General features: G+C 36.7%; 1 protein-coding gene across 2 annotated transcripts in view; it reads left to right on the top strand.

Moving 5' to 3' along the window:
• SESN3 (sestrin 3) overlaps nucleotides 1-22164 on the top strand; it is a 59167-nt gene that overhangs the window by 18932 nt on the left and 18071 nt on the right. Inside the window, exons 1-5 of one of the 2 annotated variants that reach the window (XM_070425945.1) lie at nucleotides 12525-12574; nucleotides 13217-13282; nucleotides 15859-16056; nucleotides 17713-17895; nucleotides 21321-21557. In XM_070425945.1, the coding sequence (XP_070282046.1) occupies nucleotides 12557-12574; nucleotides 13217-13282; nucleotides 15859-16056; nucleotides 17713-17895; nucleotides 21321-21557 (702 nt within the window). In that variant the 5' untranslated portion in view covers nucleotides 12525-12556. Of the gene's footprint in view, nucleotides 1-12524; nucleotides 12575-13216; nucleotides 13283-15858; nucleotides 16057-17712; nucleotides 17896-21320; nucleotides 21558-22164 lie in introns of those variants that run through there. The other variant, XM_070425944.1, reaches the window with a different exon arrangement.

Below are 22164 nucleotides of genomic sequence, written 5' to 3' on the forward strand. Positions count from 1 at the left end.
AAGCTCATAGATTTAATAGCTACCCATAGAAGCTGTGGCTAACCTGCCAAGGGAATAATAATGTCTGGGTAGGGGGCTAATAAGAACTTAGATGTGTAGACATAGATATATACCATCTGGAAATGAATGGAGATAGTATAGCTGTCTCTATAGCATATTCCTTCATGCTATAGCAGTCATTCCAGGGTTTCTTTATAGGACAGAGGGTACTTCATAATATTTAATCAGGAAATTCCTTTTTTCTCTTTAATATTGAATTTAAAAGATAGCTACAATATTTTTTGCTCTACTCTTTATGATAAGACTTGCTATATACAGCAACGTAGTATTCCAATGAGTAGGTGTACCACAGTTTTCTAAGCCACTCATCTGCTGATGGGCACTTAGGCTGTTTCCAAATCTTAGCTATTGTAAATTGTGCTGCTATGAACATAGGGATGTATATATCCTTTCTTATTGGTGTTTCTGTTTTCTTAAAAGAAGGAATTCTTACCATTTGCAACAGCATGGATGGAACTGGGGAGCATTATGCTAAGTGAAATAAGCCAGTCAGAGAAAGATAAATATCACATGATCTCACTTATTTGTGGAATATAATGAACAACATAAACTGATGAACAAAAATAGAACCAGAGACAGAGAAACATCGATAAGACCGTCAAACGTCAGAGGCAAGGTTGTGTGTGAGGGGGTAAGAGATCAACCAAAGGACTTGTATGCATACATATGAGCATAACCAATGGACACAGACAGAGGGTGGGGGTTGTGAGGGCATGTGCTGGGGAATGGGGGCAGCTGGGGAGAGGTCAATGGGGGGAAAAGGAGACTTATGTAATACTTTAAACAATAAAAATTTTAAATTAACAAAAAAGACTGTATAAATTTAATGAATTTATCAAATATATAACTTGAACATTGCATGTTAACCTACAGGTGTTATCAATTAGAACGTGCACATAAGACAGGATGGTTATTTTATGAAATTATTTTATTTTACAGTTAATATTTACTTTCTAGGGGTCTTTGTAATCTTTACCCGAGGATATGTTTATTCTTATTGATTCTTTTTCTTTTCTTTTAAATATATTTTTATTGATTTCAGAGAGGAAGGGAGAGGGAAAGAAAGAGAGAAATATCAATGATGAAAGAAAATCATTAATTGGCTGCCTCCTGCATGCCTCCTACGGGGGACCAAGTCCATACCCCGGGCATGTGCCCTGACCAGGAATCGAACTATGACCTCCTGGTTCATAGGTTGACACTCAACCACTGAGTCACACCAGTTGGGCTGATTTTTTGTTTTAGAGAGAGGCAGAGAGAGAGAGAAACATCGATAAGCTTCCTCTTGTACATGCCCTGACCAAGGGTCTAACCCTCAACCTATGTGCCCTGAGCAGGAATCAAACTTGAGACCTTTTAGTGTATAGGATGATGCTCCAAGTAACAGCCACTCTGCCAGGGCTACCTTCTAGGATTTTTGAACAATAAAAAGGTATACAGCATGGCTGGTGTAGCTCAGTGGTTGAGCATCAACCCATGAACCAAGAAGAGATTGGCTTAATTCCTGGTTAGGTCACATGCCTGGGTTGCAGGCTGGATTCCCAGTAAGGAGAGTGGAGAGTACAGGAGGCGGCTGATCAGTGTTTCTCTCTCGTCCATGTTTCTATCTCTCAATTCCTCTCCCTTCCTCTATTTCAAAAAAATCAATAAAGTCATACTTTTTAAAAAAGGTATACAGAATATGCCCTAGTTTTTAGAGAGCTTAATGTGTGGTTGGAGAGAAAGATGTTTTCTAAATAATTGTGAAGGGGGGGTAAAAATGAAAAATATATACCCTTTTGACTTTTTATAAGGATTCATAGGTTATTATTTGTCTTTAACAACTATGAAGGCATGAAAAAAATTTCAGTCATCCAAATAAATATGCTACTATATAGAAAAGAATAGTAGTTAAATATTAAATACTTATTTTTAAGGTCAAGAGATGTAATCTTCATGACTTTCTACATTTTAATGATTTTTTAAATTTAAATTTTAATTATTGAAAATGATTATCTGCTCATTAGAGTATATATAATCAATTATTTTATAAATGTGTGTTTCTCACTTAAATGGCTTTATTTTCCAAATTGGTTTTCTATTTAAAATTTTCAGCATCATTTGTTGAGCAAAATACTGAATTAAGAGACTTCTGTGAGCCAACTAATAGTTTTCTTACATCTAATGTACTATATAAATCTTTTCTTTAACTTGGTAGATAATGTTTAAGCATTTTTACTAGTTACATTTATGAACTAGTTTACATTTTATGAATTCAGTGTTATGTAATTCTAATAATAGCAAATACCTATGTAGTAAATAATACACTCCTGTTTTAAGAGCTTTACAGGTATTAACTTATATAATAGTCTCACTAGCCTCTTGTTTACCCCATTGGTAAGCTCCCTCTTTCTAACTTTGGGCCATGAGGTGGTCAAACACAACATTCAACACTGAACAGATAAGATCCACAGTTTATTAGTTACATAGACTCACAGGAAAAGAAAACACGCAGGGCTATATTGAGGTTGCACTCAGGAATGAACAATTGGGGCTGTGGGAGAGAGGCTTTGTAGCATGATGAGTTGTTTGAATAATTTCATGGGCTGGTAGGGAACCAAAACCTGCTACTTGAGGATAAACAGGAATTTTATCTGGTCCTTCTGATGATAAGGAGGATTGTTTGGTCAGGGGGCCTTCTCTGCATGAGCAGATTGGGGAGGGGAACTTACAATTAGATATTTTGAGATTCTCCCAATTTTATAAGATGTCAAGGCAGCACATGATAATGACATTAACAAAATAAAAAAATTATTGGCTATCTGGAATGCAGAAGTCTGTTGGTACATTAAATGTATTATTTGCCAACTAAATTCTGCTGATTAAATAGTCACATGTCTATTCAAACTGTTATTTTAAATAATCTTATTTACATTATGGGTACGAGTGATAACTTTGGTAGGTTCACTTCTGCTCTTGATCATAGCGTGCAGTCACCCTTGGATTAGTCTTTAAATTCTCTAAAAACCATCACTTGGACTGGTTTTATTGATTTGGAAATGTACCTTGTCATGTGAACTTAGTCACTTAGGTCTTGAACCACTCATATAATTGTGCTGAAAGCACTCAGAGTTGTTCCCACTGTAACACACTCATCTTAGTGGAAAGATAGTTTGGAGTGCAACTAGAGAAACTAAAATGCTTTGCTTTAGAAAGTAAAATTAGGCTTTGAAGGGCTGGTGATGAAAACTCATGGGGAAGAGCTAGAGCTTTAACCTTTGCTATTTGGATACTTCCTTCGGGAGTCCAGCTGCCATACTTAGAGGAAGCAAAAGCGGCCCACATGGAGAAGCGAGGCATGCCAGTCAACAACCAGCACCAAGTGCCAGTATTTGAGTGAGGCATCTTGACCCAGCAGCCAACTCCTATGCTCTGATCATTGTATACATGTTTGGTATACTGATGATCATATGGCTCTTCTTTTAGAAGAGAAAATTGTATTTTTTGGAGATTGCATTCTAGTGAAGAAGGAGTTGTATTTGAAAACCTACTTGAACCCCCTAAAAAGAGTTATTGAAAATTGAAACTTGGTAATATATACAGGCCTAGTACTCCTTAATGCTGAAGCTAAAATTCTATAATACATTTTTAATAGAACTATCTGAGAACAATAGTCCATACATTATTTTGTGAGGACTTTGAAAAATTATTTACAATAATAGATTATAACGATTTCTATTCTTATAAAGATTATTAACAAGACTACTCATTATTTTCATAAAATCGTTTATCATTATCCCTTGATTTATTTGGGGGATAAAAACTAGAGAAGGAAGAAAATCATTAAGTAACAGATCCTTAAAAGAAATGTTTATTGTTAATTTATTTACTTTTTTAGAATATTATGTTTTCTTAACTAGATCATTTATAGAGGACATATAGTATACAACATTGAAAAGAACCTTAAATATATTTAAAATTAAAGTCATTCAGTTCTAAAAATTATATAATAGATATCTATAATATGGGTTATTTTTTAATCTTGGTTTTATAACATTTTACCAAAAATTCAAATCTAAGTTTATCAATTTACTAATAGACTAAGTAAAGTGGTTATTTAAAAATAATATTTTAAACTAGTATAATTAATGAGAAAATTAAAGCATTTTAGTTATTTTGCTTTGAAAAACTTTTCTACCAGCATTTAGAAACTCACAGCATTTCACATTAACCAGAAAATGTTAATCTACTTATATAAAAACCATGGGTGGGGTTCATCATGACCACAACCGCCTGGACCAAGTGGAAGGAAGTCAGTCCTGCAGAGGTTGTCTTGGCAATGGCTGCGCCCTCCCCCGAGCTGTTTCCCAGAGCTATTTCCTGTAAGGGTGGGGTTTGAGGCAGGAACCCACCCTGAGAGTGTGGAGGCATATCTTTATTAAAGTGTGCCGCGCCAGCACGGCCAGGGGTGAACCTGAGTGGGGGCGGCTGAAAGGCTTAGAAAATACAGACAAGAGAATGAAAGCCAGGTCTCGGTGGGACACTGCTTCTCTGAGAGACAGCGACCACGCCCACAGCCATGCCTTTATTTTATAACAGATGCTATGTGACAAAGTAAGGGCGTGACCAAAATGTTTACAACATTCTCCTGGATTTCAGTCCTACTCAACTACATGCACCTGAACTCTATCAAGCCTATCACTCAGGCACGTGGAGCCACATGTTCAGACCATAGGTTCAAGCTTACAACTACAGCTGTTGGCTATCATTGTGCTGGGAGGGCCCTGCCCTCCAAGCTGGGACTTGCATGTGGCAATGAGAGGACTGTGCCCTCTCATCAGTCCAAGGCTTGAACCTGTCCAAAACACTGTAAAGTTTTAATTCTGTTTCTTTGTTACTAATGTTGTGGCCTCACCCCATAACAAAGAAACAATTTCTGGAGAATGAGGCCCAGGAATCAGGATTTTAAAAAGATTCCCAGGTGATTCTAATGTGCAGCCAAGGTTGAGAACCACTGCTATAGATAATATTAAAAATATATCTAAACGTGCAATTCTTTGTCCAAAAAATGAGCATGTTCAAAAATTAAATGAAGAAAATTTGGATATACTCGATGGAGATTTTCACACATATTTGAGTGATAATTCCATTGATTCCACAGATGATGCTGAAAAGGAAAATGTTCCCATCAAATTTCTTAATAGTATTACTCTTTCAGGAATGCCGTGTCATAAATTAAAATTGAAAGTGGGTGCAATCATCATGCTATTGAGAAATCTCAATAATAAATGGGGTCTTTGTAATGGTACCAGATTTATCAAAAGATTTCTACCTAACATTATTGAAGCTGAAGTATTAACAGGATCTGCAGAGGGAGAGGCTGTTCTGATTCCAAGAATTAATTTGTCCCCATCTGACACTGGCCTTCCACTTAAATTGATTTAACAATGGCTTCCCGTGATGCCAGCATTTGTGATGACTATTAATAAATCACAAGGACAAACTCTAGACAGAGTAGGCATATTCCTACCTGAACCCGTTTTTGCACATGGTCAGTTATATGTTGCTTTCTCTCGAGTTTGAAGAGCATGTGATGTTGCAATTAAAGTTCTAAGTACTTCATCACAAGGGAAATTAGTCAAGCACTCTGAAAGTGTTTTCACTCTTAATGTGGTGTACAGGGAGATATTAGAAAAAGTTTAATCACTTTATCAGTCATTGTTTGCATCACTGTTGTTTTCATATCATGTTTTTGTTGTTTTTCATGCCTCTGTTGTTGTTATATCCTTGTTACTGTTTATTAATAAATTTATATATTATTTTCATATACATTTTACTAATTTCCTTTCATCTCTCACACTTCTATTATAGAGAAAGGGCAAATAGCAATATTAAAATATCTCTGCTAATTAATTCCCTTTTAAAAAATATATATTTTATTGATTTTTTACAGAGAGGAAGGGAGAGGGATAGAGAGTTAGAAACATCAATGAGAGAGAAACATCGATCAGCTGCCTCCTGCACACTCCCCACTGGGGATGTGCCTGCAACCAAGGTACATGCCTTTGATTGGAATCGAACCTGGGACCCTTGAGTCTGCAGGCCGATGCTCTATCCACTGAGCCAAACCGGTTAGGGCAATTAATTCCCTTTTAATGCGCACGAATTTCATGCACCAGGCTACTAGTAAATTCATAAGCTTTGATATTTTAATGAATAGAATGTATTTTTTACTTTTCCATTTTTAATGAAATAAACTGAAGAAAAGTAAAATTAAGTTTAATAATTTATTTGAAAGTATTTAGTAGCTTTAAATGCAGTAATTATTTTTGGCATTCAGCATTTTCAGGGCAAGTAATTTACTAATTACATCTAAAGACATAATTTTAAGAATTTGTAACTTGTAAGTTTCTTAATTTTCTATTGAGATTAATTTATATAAAGTGATCTGGTAAATTGTTTAGCTGTTAAGTGTCAAAATAAGCAATTTTCTAAATATAATTTATCTTTATCCTTTTAGTGATTTGGTTTCCAGCAGATAATTAGGCATACTCTCAACTGATGTATTTCAAGCGTAACTTCTTTCAGCTATAACGTATCTGAAAAAAGATACTTCCCTTATGGTAGCATTCTTGAGATCACCCTTGAAAAATATCTCTTAGAACATATAGAACTGACATGTAGAAAGTAACAGTTCCTATTATATAGTTACAATTTTTTCTTGATTGAAATTATGAGATTTCTTACTTATTTGAATTTTTAGTTATTTGAACATTGTCATCAAATTAAGACAAGATCCCAGCCGGTGTGCTCAGTGGTTGAGCATCAACCCATGAACCAGGGACCATGCTCAGGTTTTGAGCTCAATCCTCAGTCAATCAATGGAAGCAGCCAATCAATGATTATCTCTCATTATTGATGTTTTTATCTCTCTCTCTCTCTCCCTCTTCCTTCCTCTCTCTGAAACCAATAAAAACATATTTTAAAAAATTAAGACTGAAGAATAGTATCTTCTCCAACTTGCCTTTGTAGTTCATTTATTTTACTGTGGTTTTTTTTCAGTTTTAGTATTCAAATCAATTTTTATATCTGTGAAATAAGCTTAGTACATGTTTATTGTGCTTATTTTACTCCTGAATTTTTAGCCATTTTGTATCTTTTCATCAGCCCAGTAACTAGAATCAGGACTGATGATGCTATGGAGCAATGCTGTACCATAGAACCTTTGGCGATGATGGAAAAATTTTAGATTTGCATTGTCCATCATGGTACTCAGCAGCCACATGTGACTATGGCACCTTTGAAATGTAACTAGTGCAATTGAGACACTAAATTTTTAACTTTAATGTTAATCATCTTAAATTTAAATAGCTACATGTGACTAGTAGCTACTGTAAATGGACTCTGCATCTAAAACAGCCTCAAGGGCTTACTTGTTAGTTTTGGATTTTCATAGAAACAAAACAAGGCTTATGATTCAAAAGCCGTTGTACAAGATTTAGCACTAGTATGATCAAAGTCATTTGTTCCCCAGAATAAGATATTAGCTTTATACTAAACTAAGAGAGGAGGATATGGCAGTGTTGTTTTTCAGAACCAGTGCAGCAGCAGGTTATTTCACTTACAAACAACCCTTCAATTATTCTATTAGAGTGGCATCTGCAGAGAAAATATAGCTATTCCAGTTTGGGGTGTTTTGTTTTACATTAGGGAAAATTAGCAGGAGAAAAATAAAAATAAGACCTTATTTGTTTTGTGCTTTGGATTTTTTACATTTTTTATGTGTTGTCTTCTCAAAGCCTCCAAATGAGGGAAAGCCAAGACCTAATACTGATATTATTCTCAGTTGTGAGAGGAAAACTCTTACGGTTGAAGGGTCTGTTGAAAGGATGACAGAGATTTAGTTAGGGAAGAGCAATGATAGGATTTGGCAACTGTTTGAATGCAGACTCCTAGGATAAAGAGTCAAGGATAGCTGTAAATTGGAGCCAGGGTAACTGAGGTGGTGGTGGTGGGGGGGTTGAGGGGAGTGGTTTTATAACTTATAGAGGAGAGTAAGCAGGAATAGCTGGTTTGGGGTAGCAGATTAGTTTTAGATATGTTGATTTGAAGGTGCTAGTATTAGAAACAGACGATGTCACAGGCAGTTCAGAATGCCCAAAGCCAGACCAAAAGGCTAAGCTCCTAGATGGATGTAAAAGATGCAGGGGTCAGCTGTATGGCTTGCTCATTTTCATATCACACATCCCTTTTTTCTACTCTCTTCTCCCAATATAGTGACTGTCACACAATTCAGTAGAATTTTGTTTGTGCAATAAAAGATGTAAGCCATGGAAGAAACACTTGAGAGAATGACTCTTTAAAGAAACATAGGGAACGACTAGGAAAAGTGTGAAAGTGGGCAAAGAAGTGGAGTGGGTGGTTCGGTTCTGTGGAAGCCTGGCAAGGGGAGAGTTGCACAGGAAGAGGCAGATCTGAATTGTGTTGGGTAGTAAGGAAGGCTGGTGATTACACAGCATCTCAGCTGGGATCTGAAGAGTGTGCTTACATGAAAAGCAGGAAGTAGTGGTTGTCCAGGGCTGAGGAGTGAGGGAAATGAGGAGTTGTTCAGTGGTGTAAAATTGCAGTTAGGAAGATGAAAAAATCCTAAACATCTGTTGTACAATACTGTTTACAGTAAAGAATACTGTACTGTACACTAAATTGTTAAGAAGGTAGACCTCATGTGTTTTTTACCATCATAGTTTAAAAGGGACAAAAGAGGGGAGAAACCCCTTGATATTTTTCTGGAGACTGTAATGTGAGCAGAAATTGAGACAAGGATTCTTTGGAACTGATTTTTTTTTTGTCTTTGCCCCCTGCATTGCTCCTGTCTGGATTCACTCTTAGTTTGGTTGAGAGGATTTCTGCAATTACATTAAAATGCTTGGTTATGGGATTGAGTAGGAGTAACCATCAAAGCAATAACTCTGCAGAGCAGTCATTTAACATTTCAGAAAGGCATTAAAATGCCTGAAGATGTGAATTTAAAAATAAGTGTCTTAGAGCAGCCCTCGCTGGTAGAAACTTCTGCGATGCCAGATGGAATCATCTGCACTCTCCTGTACAGTAGCCATAGCCACATGTGGCTGTTGGGCACTTGAATTGTGACTAGCGTGATTGAGAAACTGCATTTTTAACTTTATTTAATTTTAATTCATTTAAATTTAGTCACATGTGGCTGATTACTGCCACATAAAGCAACACAGGTCAAGAGACTTCAGACAAGCTAGTTGGGGTATGAATGAAGTAGAAATTCAGTCCTTTTATTTCATTTTGGATTTGAAATAAAAGCTGAAGAAAGGAGACCAGAACTTCAGCTTATGGTTTTAAAGTGAATCTTTTGGATATGATGCAATCCTATTTCTTTTGTGTTTGATCTTATCAGCTTTAAAAAGTTGTTAGAAAGTATGTGGAGAAAAGAAACTTTCAGTAAAATGAGTTTACAGTGGAATTTATTAGCTGCTTTGGTCATTTTTAAAATTTTGTTTTTCACCTTCATATAAATATCCAAAGCAACCAACTGACACGATTGTAGAGTCCTCACCAGAAAAGGTGCTCCTTATGCAGAAGCAGGAGCTAGACTGATCTTTCCAGTAGTGATGCCATTTCAAAAATGCAACTGAGGAGAAGGGTACTGATGGTGAAACTTAAAAATGTTAGCTTTTCCTTCTCTTCAGTGTCTAAACAACTCTTAGGTCAGGCACATTCTCTCTCCCTGGGCTATTGCAGTAACTTCCCAGCTGTTTTTGTGCCTGTGTGTATGTGTGTGTGTGGGGGGGGCATTGTGTGTGTGTGTGTGTGTGTGTGTGTGTGTGTGTGTGTCAGACCCAGGGGCTACATCACCCCCAGAATTATATTATTGAAAACAGATCTCGTCCACAGATATGCTTAAGAAATTTTACCTCAAATCAGTTTATAATAAAAAGTTTCGCAGACATTTTTGGATATTTTTCACTTTTGTAGTTAACGGGTTAAGTGGACATTTACTCAGCTGAAGGAAATAAACTTGGTAAAAAAATTTTTTTAAATTTTTATTTATTGATTTGAGAGAGAGATCAATTTGTTGCTCTACTGATTGAACCTGTAACCTTGGCATATCTGGATGACACTAACCAACTGAGCTACCCAGGCAGGGCGGTAAAACATTTTTCGTTAGTATATTGGCAACAAGAACTTTAACTATATTTTACAGTCCAAACCCCAAAAAATTCACATCTGGGAATCTTCCTAAAGAAACTGGCCTAAATACCACAAAATATGCCCCCCAAAACTCTTTGTACAGAGATATTTAGGATAGCATTATTTATAATAGTGAAAACTGTACACAACTTTGATATTCAACAATAGGGAAATAAAGTAAGTTGTAAATGCTAAAGTTAATGTCTTCCCACATCACTTTGTGCATGCATCCACTGTGGAACATATCATATGCTATATGCAGTTAGTTGCATGCAGTTCTGCCGATCTAACCATTCTTTGTGTCCCTATTGTGCCTAGCACAGTGTAAATGTTTAATAGTTTGCTGAATAAATGAATGCTGACACAAATGAAATTTTGTTTCAGTTGCTTATTAATTGGTTAAAACTAAGAGATGTTATATTCTTTTGAGTGCAGTAACTTTCAGTAAGCTGAAAATGAATTTCAGATGCAAACATCTCTTATTCCAGAAAATATTATTATAAGCAAAATAACAATTTCAAACATTTAAAGGTAAGTTTAAATGTGTGTGTATCAAATAGTGATTTTTTTAATAAACAAATCATCTTAGTAGTAAATCATTCTGCATCTCCAAATTCCCTTTGTACACTTTTATTTCTTCTCCCTGTATTTTTATAAATGTAATTAAAAGAGTCCACTTACCTTCCCATTGGCATTTTTCTCCTCAAACCTATGATTTGTCCTCAGAATCAGTTTCTCTGACTTCATTGTTTATTTGAAATGATCAGTTGTAAGGGAAATTGCTTTTTACATACTAGTGCATTAGGCTATATTAAATGGAGAGTATTTAAGTTTTTACTTTCTATAACTTCCAGAGAGTAGCAAAGGGAAGAAATCTGTTATTTTCTTTGAAGTTATTTTTCTGGGTAAATCTTGATTATGGTTGATGTAGGCAAGAAATACCAATATTTAAAATTTGAAATTATTTATTTTTACATGGAGTCCTTTAATGTACTTGACCAGTAAATTGAGATATATTTGTCATCACTTTATAAATATAACATAGATGATGCCTAGTTCTGAGTATGTAGCAGTTTAAGATTATCATTATTAAATATATTTATTTCTATAGAACCCTGAAATTTGATGATGAATTTGTGCCAAACTCATCAGGTCAGGGACCATATCTGTTGTGTTCATCACCCTGTGATTAAAGATCTGATTAAGCTCTTTAAAAAAAATCATTGAATGCCTGCCTGCCTACTTTTGCCAACTTGTATGGTGACTGCTTCCTAATAAAGTAAGGGATTGAAGCCACTAGTTTGTGTTTGGTAGGCTGTTTGTAAGGAACAAAAAGACTCAGATTACTTTGTGCAGAGCTCAAGAAGGAGGGAGGAAGGGAGAAAAGAGAGCTATGATTAGGCTTTGCTTTCTCTAGTGAATCCATGGAAACTAGTGGTTTTCTCCTTAGAAGCAGGCATGGTTGATGCTTACTCTGGTGCCTCTTCATTATTCTCTCTTTGCTCCTGCTTCTGAGTGCTATTTGTTCCTCTTCTCCATCAGGTTACATTGCTTTCCTACAACTCCAGTACTCTAGAGTGACTTCTAGTGTTCTGGAATCCTACTGCTCCAGCTAATTACCCTCAGCTATTTAGGCAGAACTCTTTCACCAAGGCACCCATGGGCTGCAGGTCAGCTTCCATGTTTATTGGTCTAGTCCAACAATTTTCAACCGCTGTGCCGCAAGAATTCTTAAAACATATAATACCTGACTATTTCATCCAGGACACTGACGTCTTTTCCACAGATTGTCAGAAAAAAAATGACAATAGCCATCCAATGTGAATGAAATCAATATACCTTTCTTTTGTTGTCAGATCAGCAAAATACATTTTTTGGTGTGCTGCAGAATTTTAGTAATTAGTTTATGTGTGCCAAAAGATAAAAAAGGTTGAAAATCGCTGCTTAGTCAGCTGTGGCCATGGGAAAGAGATATTGCCATCCTCAGATAAGAAATATCACCTGGAGCTACCTCCTCAATTTAGATGCTTCCTGAGGAGGGCTTAGTGACAGCGAAAGCTTAATTTACTCTTTTCCGGTTCCCATGCTCTGTAATTTCCCACTCAGTGTTTATAATCTTTATAAACCATGGCACAGTCCCTATTTTTATATTACGGTTTTGGAGGACTTCTTTTTCAGAACTTTAAAATGTTATTTGTATTATAGAAAATTAAGTGGGCATTTCTCCAGTCTCTTCTCCTGCCTAAGAAGAACTTCAAAGCCAGAGGGCCTCCCTTGACTATTCCTGCTCTTCCACATGTCTATGGAGAAGGAAGTTAGTCCCTGATTGGAATTTTTGTGGCTTACAGATAATCACACTTAAATGGGGATCTAACAGATCAACATGTCATTGGCAATCTACCAGTTGTTAATACTAAATAGAATAGCAAGTGTCACAATAAGCATTGTTGTGTTCTCCTGTTTCTTAGGTTAAATTAACTTCTACTTCTCCAAGTTTTACATTTTTCTTACTTAAACCCTCAAAACTTTATCTTTGATATAATTATTCCTATTTTATTTTTTAAAACCACGTAGGTCAAGTCATTTATTGCTTTGGGGAGTTGCATGGAATTCTTTGAATTTAAACTTTCCTTTAGCTTTCTATTTGAGGTACTGTTAGGCAGGTTTTTATTATAGAGGCTGATAGTTTTCATTCATGTCAGTTATGGACTAAAAGTCTATGGCGCTGTAGAATGTGCCTGAGGAAGTGACATTTTAGGAGCCTACTGTGCATGCAGCATTGGTTAGGAGCTGGCCCCATTATCTTATTCATACAGTGGCCCTATGGTTTTTGTTGATCTGAGACCTAATACTGATTTTACATAATTCTGTTTCAGTACTTTAGCAATAAGCATGCACCAGTATAACTTTCTTAAAAAGTCGCCACTAATACATACAACTTCTCTTTTAACAACAGGATAAAAGGATCAGAGTGTCTCAGCCCTTGACAAGAGGACCAAGTGCCTTTATTCCAGAGAAGGAAGTAAGTTTATTTGTCATAAAATACATGACAGTCTGATAAATAGTAATTATATCAAAGAATATCTCCATTTTTTAATATGGAAATAAACATGTGTTTTGCTCGTTTCTTATTTACATGTCAGAAAACTACAGAGATATTTTCTTTTCAAGTTCACTTAAAATATTGTATGTGTAATAATCTGCCTAAAACAATCGTTATTATTAGTAAGATTAGAAACAAATTTTAACATTTTTTATTTTGAATATAACTTTTCTGAGCAAAGCAGCTAACAGTCATAAAATTTAATAGTAATCTGAAGGTTTTAAGTTTTAAAATGGCCACTGTCATGTTCATTATAGGTTACATAAATGTTAAGAAAGGATATTTTGAAATGAAAAAGTAAGTTTCCCAACTAAACCTGTTTTTCCTTATTAAACCAGTTATTAAACAAAACATGGTATTACATCACTAGTAGTTATTCTTTTCATTTGTTTCTAAGTCTTGATTGTACAAAATGCTGGAGTCTCTGATAAAATCTGTACCTTTGGTGAGGGTGGGGAGTCAAGGTGGGGAATGCAAGAAGGAAAGATTGTAAAATGATACAAAGGAGATTAAAATCAGGACAGGATTTGTGCCTGTTGTGTGGGTGTGCATCTCTATGAGGATCACAGCAATGTGCAGGACCTTCTAGATTCCTAGATGCCTCTCAGATACACATAGGCTAAGAAACGTTTGGGAACCACTAATAAAGGAGTTTTTCTCTGCTTCAAGGGGTTATTAACTCATATTGAATATGGTTATATATACTGATTCACTATGTATTGCAAAGATAGCATTTATCTCAAAGCATCAGCATAATTCCCATATTGTTCTGAAATTAGTCAACAAATATTTATAGAGCATCTATTTTGTGCCAGGCATTGTCTTAATGGATGAGTAGAATTCAAATAAGACAGTCTAGGTCATTGCCAAAGTCAGCAGTTCCTTTACCTTCATTTCACTTTTTTAGTGACCTTGCAATTTAAATAAAAGATAGCAGTAATGTTTTAGGGGCTCAGTGACCTAGGAGGTGGCCATGCATTAAGAAACTGCTGTGCTAGCACTTAGTTCCCTCATATAGCATAGGTGTTACATATAAAGACTTCCTGAAAGAATCACTTTCACAGTATATATTCAAAGATAATCTGATCTGCAAAAGCTGTCACTGTTTTCAGGATCTATTGCATCATATCAATCATTTGTTAATGTATGTTAGACATCATTTAACAGAAGAAACTTCTACTGGGGAAAACAGAACAAAAACAACAAATACCTGGTATGCTATCCCTAACTGTATGTAGTTTATCAGGATCCTATTATTTTTAACAATCATCGTGGTCCTTATAGTTAACAAAATGGGGGAAATGGGTAAATGAACATATATTTGGGCTTTCCAGCGAGCTAAAGTGAAATTGCTTTTTTACACCATTGTAATTAGCATTTCTTTGCAATTTACACTTTTCAAACATTATATTTCCTTTGGGATTAAATTTTTCTGTAAGTAGTGCCTTTTATGTGACTTACTTTAAGAAGAGACTATGGAGCCAGCCCTGTAAGTTAACAGGGTTTCTTACGGGCAGTGTGAGTCTTTGGAAAGACTGTTAGTTTGGCCTTTAAGAGATCTGTTTCCAGATCAGGCTCTGCTAATAACAAGGTGCATGAGCTTAAATATAATCTTGAATTTAATACAAGGAATACATTCTTCTTAAGTCTAGAACTCTAACTCTAAAATCAGTAAGTAATGAACCAGTACTAGAAATAGCATCTCATGCCTATTCATTCCCACAGAGCTGGGTCCTTCTACAAGGTGCTAATAAGCTCTTTACACCTTCCAAGCCAATTCTTGGTGTGATGCCCAACCTGTCATTGTGTATAAAATTATAATACAAAAAACCTATTTTTGAGTAAGCTCTATCGATTCCCTAGCTTGGAGGATGTCCATTTTAATAACTTACCTTGATTTGATAATTAACATCATAGTTTCAAAATAGGAATGACAGTATTCTCATGTTATTAATTTTTCAATTAACACTTTTCCATAAATTATCATATTTTCCTTTGTCCCTAAAAAGGATTTCAGAAGGCCCCTTTATAATTTTGAAAAACAAAAACAAAGGATCAGACTGAAAATATTTGTCTAAAGATAATGTGATTAAATAACTTCATAGGCTATTGGCATAAAATTATAGATGTATATAATCAAATGCCACTATTTTGCCTCAGCACAAATTGGTGTGACAATGGCCACGCATGTGGGCCCTGAAATGTTTGCCTTATGTTCCTGGCAAAGCAGATGGAAGCTTCTTTTCTCCGATTTCATAGCTGTGTGTGCAATGTTTGATAATTTGACATTTGTTGTTTAATAAATGATGGTACCAGAGCCAAAAATGAGTGGTGCTTTCTTTTTACTTCTGTTCCCCATATGAGCAACAGTGTAATTCCAGCATCTGTTAATATCAAAAGAACATTCATTTGCTTCAATAGTGGCATAATTTATGTAAACCAAGGATGTGTTTACTTTTCAATAATTATCTTGTTTTGGGTTTCTTGGTTGTAAGGTTGCTCAAGCAAACACAGCGGATGAACGAACTAACTTTCTTGTGGAAGAATACTCTACATCCGGTCGTCTGGACAACATCACCCAGGTCATGAGTCTGCACACTCAGTACCTGGAGTCTTTCCTGCGGAGCCAGTTCTACATGCTGCGCATGGACGGCCCCCTTCCTCTACCACACAGGCACTACATCGCAATAATGGTGACGCTGCGCTCACTTCTTTCTTCTTCCCTCTAGCATTATGAGTGTGGGTGTGTAGAACGAAGTATAATTGTAAGGACTTAAGAATTCAAGAAGGCTGTGGCCTTTTGGATACCAGGTCTCTTGGGTACATTCTGAATGCTTTAAACCACTTAATGTACTGAAAATTTCTCATTTAATTTTCACTAAAATCATTTTCTATACTTACTCTCTTACGATTAAAGATGCTTGTAGGGGCCAAAGTAATATTCCACAGGTTTTGTTTTTGCTCTTAATATCTTGTTTTTATTATTAGTATAAAACCAGTTTGTGACATTTTATTTAGTCATTTTGTACATGAAAATAATTACTATTTTGGCTAAGAGGAAAGTACCAGTCTGCACCAATGGAGACTCTGGAGAAGAGAAGAATTCTTAAGTGAATGATAATACTTTTAAGTATAGTACTTGGCACTAGTTAACTAGTTAATGTTTGTAGGAGAGAATTATAAATTGGGGTGTTAGGCAGCAGGAATGAGAAGGGTAGAAAGAAGCAGTGCTACAGTTGAACTATTACCAGAGAAAAAGAGGAATGAATGTGATGCAAGTGCTTTATATTTGGAGATTTAGACCAGCTGGGCTGGCAGAGCTAGCAGAGATGGCCAGGACTTAGCAGATTGGTTTTACCAGGTTTACTTTGATTATCTTGTTTATGCTCTCACTGAAGTTTGAAACAAACACAAAAGGCAGCATTCTGTGTTTTATTGAATGATGAACTTGATTAAGAATATAATTTTAGCTTAAGGTTTTGATGACAGTAAGGCTGAAAACAGACCTAGAATGGTCATAAACTAAGAAAGAAATAAGATATAGACAACAGAAAGAATAAAACAACACTGTTTTACTGAGTAGCTCTGAGGAAAGGAACTGCAGTAGTTTGCTGTGTGTGGGTTTATCTAGTTTTCAGTATCATGGCTGATTTTGGCTGCATAGGAGGGAAATGGTCAGTGATCTTCAGTGTCTGCTCAGTGGTGTGCACAGATATACCAAAGGCAATAAGACAGTGGTTCTCAACCTTCTGGCCCTTTAACTACAGTTCCTCATGTTGTGACCCAACCATAAAATTATTTTCGTTGCTACTTCATAACTGTAATGTTGCTACTGTTATGAATCGTAATGTAAATATCTGATATGCAGGATGGTCTTAGGTGACCCCTGTGAAAGGGTCATTGGACCTCCAAAGAGGTCGAGACCCACAGGTTGAGAACCACTGCAATAAGAGAATTACCCAAATTAGAATGCATTCTGAATTGGTAGAATACAAGTTAATGAGATTTTATTGTTTTAAATAGACTACAGTTGATGTAATTTACCATAATGAAACAAACATGTACTTTCTTCACAAAATAAGAAAGTGGCTTTTAAGTTGACTGGCACCAACTTCTAGATGAGGAAGTAATTGGCTTTGTGTGACAATTCATGTGCTTATACAAGTGTCAGTTTCCTGTATTGATTCAAGAATCTGGCCTCATTGTGATGAAAGTTTTAGAAGGAGGAATATTCTGTAAGACAAGAATTACTGGCTATAAAAATGATTAATTCCATCTAGATTTTTGTTTAGAAATAGTAGAATAAGACTCTACCATGACTGTTTATCAACTAACTCTTTGTGTTTTAGGCTGCAGCTAGACATCAGTGTTCTTACCTAATAAACATGCATGTGGATGAATTCCTAAAGACAGGAGGTATCGCTGAGTGGTTGAATGGTTTGAAATATGTACCACAAAGACTGAAAAACCTTAATGAAATAAATAAGCTGCTAGCACACCGACCCTGGCTGATCACGAAAGAGCACATTCAGGTACTGGATGTTTCTTTAAAATAAAAAAGATATTTACTAATGATTCCAACTGAGTAATTTTCTAGTTAAATATTTTGCTTAAGACTCAATTTTTAAAACTTGCATATGTTAGGAACTTGAAAAATAAAATATTAATATATGTAGAAAAATAAATTTAGGAAGTCAGTGGGTTTACTATAAGTATGAATGACTGCTTCTCTTTGAGTAATCAATAATTAGCTTGCACAAGTGCTTTGAGTGGCTATGAGAAAAGCAGTGGGCAGAAGAAAGAAAATACACAGGCATGATAGGATACCTGGGGTCTAGACTCTCCTCTGCTCCTCACAAGGTTGTGACCTTCAGTAAATTAACTTCTGTGGGCCTCAGTAGTTCCCCTGCTATAAAATAAGGGGCCTAGATTCCATGAGTTCTAAGCTCTTTTCAAGTTCTAACATTTAATCATTTTAAGATTTTCACAGAATGGTTTTGCAAATAAGAAGTGATTTGCCAGCTAGTGTGTGAATGTTTAAGTGCTTGTGATGGCATTTAGAGTTGTGATGGACTAAGCACTTGTACTTTAAAAGGACCTTTCATCAAAGGCCAGCAGGGTGAGGTGGTTAGAGAATATTCTTAACACTGTGTGGGGCACTTAGTAACTAATAAATAGGAGGAATCATCTAAATTATTGTCAATACAAGCCTAGGGCATTTAAAATCTTTGCTTCTAATGCATTGAGATGTCCTTTTTAAAAAATATTACTAGATTACATTTTTGTTAGTTATTTGCCCAATTATACTCACTTAGTTTTTGTCAATCTGTATACGCTCAGATTTCAATTACATGTTTGGGAATCTCTGAAGAACAATGTTGTCCTGATGCTTATGTTCTGGTTTTGCAATATGTTCGTTAGATAAAGGAGTCACTCATTATTTTTATGTCATATGTTAATTACTTTGTGTCAGAAACTGGTGGGTCTAAAAGGATGACAGTACCCTTGGGCCTGCTTAGAGTCTAGAGGAAGAGAGACAGTGATGGCAGCATTAATAGCATATGAATGTGTGAGTAAAGAGAATTGATCCCCAGGTTTCATGAAAGAGGTCACATTTGAGCTACATCTTGAAGAATAAGGGGGAGTTTTGGAATAGAAGAGGGACATTCCAGACCGAGAGCAGAGTATCTACACTAATAAAAGACAAAGATGCTAATTGACTGTACCTTCGCTACACCCATTAGCCAATCAGAAGAGTATGCAAATTAACCCAACAAAGAGGCCATTAAATTTGCATACTGCAGGCGGGGCGGGACAGCGCAATCCGCCGCCCACCCGCCGCCATCTGGGCCTCCTGTGTGCGACCCGGGGTGGCAGGGCGGGACAGCGCAATCGGCCACCTGGCCCGCCACCATCTGGGCCTGCCATCTGCAACCCAGCGCAGGATCTGGGCCTGCCATCTGCGACCAGGGGAGGCGGGGCAGGCACCGCGGGATTGGGCCTGCCATCTGCTACCTGTGGAGCAGGCCTAAGCCAGCAGGTTGTTATCTCCCGAGGGGTCCCAGACTGTGGGAGGGCACAAGTCGGGCTGAGGGATACCCCCCTCCCCCCGCCAGTGCACAAATTTTTGTGCACTGGGCCTCTAGTGGAATATTATGATATGCTGAAAAAGTACTTAGCAGCTTTAGGTTACTGAAGTGGAGGAGTGGTTATGTGCAGTGGGGACAGGGGATGGAAAGAATTGGGATCCTATTGTATGACCCAATGAATACTGTGTTAAAGAATTTGTGTTTTACCCTCAGAAAGGTATGGTACCTCACAGAGTGCACAAGACAGTCCTTCAAAATGTTAGAAAATGTATATGTGTATTCATATGTCATTCTTTTATAATTTTTGTTTCATAACATTATTATAGTACATGTATATAACTATAAAATTTTGTAAATATATATTAGTTTGTAAATAAATGTATTATCAGAGGTAGGCTTCCAATTGTTGTTACTGATAGAAATATATGTGCTCAAAAGAGCCTAGAAATCACTATGATAGAGAGTCAAGAATCATTACGGTTTTGAGCTGAGTTGCAATATGAGTATATTTGTTGATGCAGAAGATAAACTATAGATGGTACAGACTAGAAGCAGGGAGGCCAGTCATAAAACAGTTGCAGTAATCCACCTGAGACATTACCTTTTTTAAATTCATAGGCAGATGAAGAGGAGGGATCAGTATACAGTTATTCTGCATAAGAATAAGCAGGACTTAGTGACTGGCAGAATGTGAGGATGAAAAAGGAAGTGGGGTAGGAGAACCATTTTAAGGTTCTACCTTCCTGACTGGGCAAAAGGCAATGACTTGAGCAGGTGATAACACACAGGCCTGAGAACAGGAGATTGTGGCATCCATGTGGTGATATCCAGCTACTGTGGAGGAACTGCAGGTCTGTAACTCAAGATAAAGGATAGAGAAGAAATAAAATTGGATAGTTATTTACAGACTAGAGGCCCGGTGCACGAATTCGTGTACAGGTGGGGTCCCTCGGCCTACCCGGGGATCGAGGCAGATCGGCCGGCCAGCTGGGGGGAGGGACTGTGGGAAGTTGGCCAGCCGTGGGAGGTTGGCTGTGGGAGTGCACTGACCACCAGGGGGCTGCTCCTGCATTGAGCATCTGCCCTCTGGTGGTCAGTGCGCATCATAGATACCGGCCGGTCGTCCGGTCATAACAGTCACTTAGGCTTTTATATATATAGATAAGCAGAGGTCAGGTTGAAGGAATGAATGATCCATTCAGGGAGAAATTGCACAAAAGAAGATCATGGGCAGAATAGAGAAGCCAACATTCTGGAGACAAGTAGAAAAAGGAGGAGTCTGCTTGGGAGATGGAGTCAAGGGAGATGAATTCCAAGAAGGAAGCGAGGAAAATGTAAATTCTACAGAGATCAAATAGGATAAGGACTAAAAAGAAATAGAAAATAGCTTCAGGAGTTTGTTTGAAAAAGAAATCAGATTACATTACAATAAATTAAAAAAGAAGTGACTATGAGGTGAGAAATTTGAAATGATGAATATTGGCTATCCTTTCACATCCCTTCTCGGCCGTGATCGTGCATTGGTGGGGTTCCTTGGCCTGGCCTGCCCCCTCTCGCAATCTGGGCTGAGGGACCCACCCCCACCCCCACCCCGACTACACGAATTTCATGTGCTGGGCCTCTACTATATATATATATATGAATTTAGGTGAAGCCACAACAAAATCATAGTTAGGTTTGATAGTGTAATGTAATATTATTTGACTAGAGCCACATCTTTAATATAGGAAACATTTTTAAAAGAGAATTTTAAGTTTTATTAATATAAATGAATATATATGAAATTTAATAGATTTTTCTATGCTTTCTATTGCTTTGTAGCAGTCTGTGATTTTCATTTTCACTCTGATTTTGCTTTCTCATTTTAGAAACTTGTCAAAACTGGAGAAAATAATTGGTCTCTGCCCGAACTGGTACACGCTGTGGTCCTACTGACACATTATCATGCTTTGGCAAGCTTTGTTTATGGTAGTGGCATCAATCCGGAGAGAGATCCAGAAATCTCCAATGGATTCAGGCTAATATCAGTCAACAATTTCTGTGTTTGTGACCTCGCTAATGACAACAACATAGAGAATGCATCCCTTACAGGCAACAACTTCGGGGTCAGTTTTCTCCTTTCATTATTATTTTGCCTTTGTAATTTCTAAAATTAAAAATATCTAGAGGGCCCAGCTGGTGTTGCTCAGTGGTTGTGTGTTGCCATGAACCAAGAGATCACTGGTTCAATTCCCAGTCAGAACATATGCCTGGGTTGTGGGCTAGATTCCCAGTAGACGGCATGCAGGAGGCAGCCAATTGATACTGTTTCCCTCTCATCAATGTTTCTAACTCTATCCCTATCCCTTCCTTTCTCTCTAAAAATCAATAAAAACATTTAAAAAATATCTACAGAGCACTTATTCTCTGATTAAATAGGATATATATATCCAAATATATTTATATTTGACATATTTTAGCATAATTTTTACTATAAAAATGTATCCTGTACCTGAAATTCTGAATTGTCTTGAAGAGGCTTTTACAGCAGATAGATATTATTACAAATCATAAAGGCTAAAAAACAAGGCTGCATTCCAGTGATCCTAGGCTTTTAATGTTAGACCCTTTGAACAGCAGCTCCTAGAACAGTTTATCTTTGGTCCATAAGATGCTGGACCAACGAATAGAAAATATATCTTATGACAGAAAAATTAGAAATTTGAAGCGGCC

Source organism: Myotis yumanensis, unplaced genomic scaffold (assembly GCF_028538775.1).
Source record: "Myotis yumanensis isolate MYYU_CA2020_CCGP unplaced genomic scaffold, mMyoYum1.0.hap1 SCAF_10, whole genome shotgun sequence".
In the NCBI taxonomy this organism is placed as follows: domain Eukaryota; kingdom Metazoa; phylum Chordata; class Mammalia; order Chiroptera; family Vespertilionidae; genus Myotis; species Myotis yumanensis.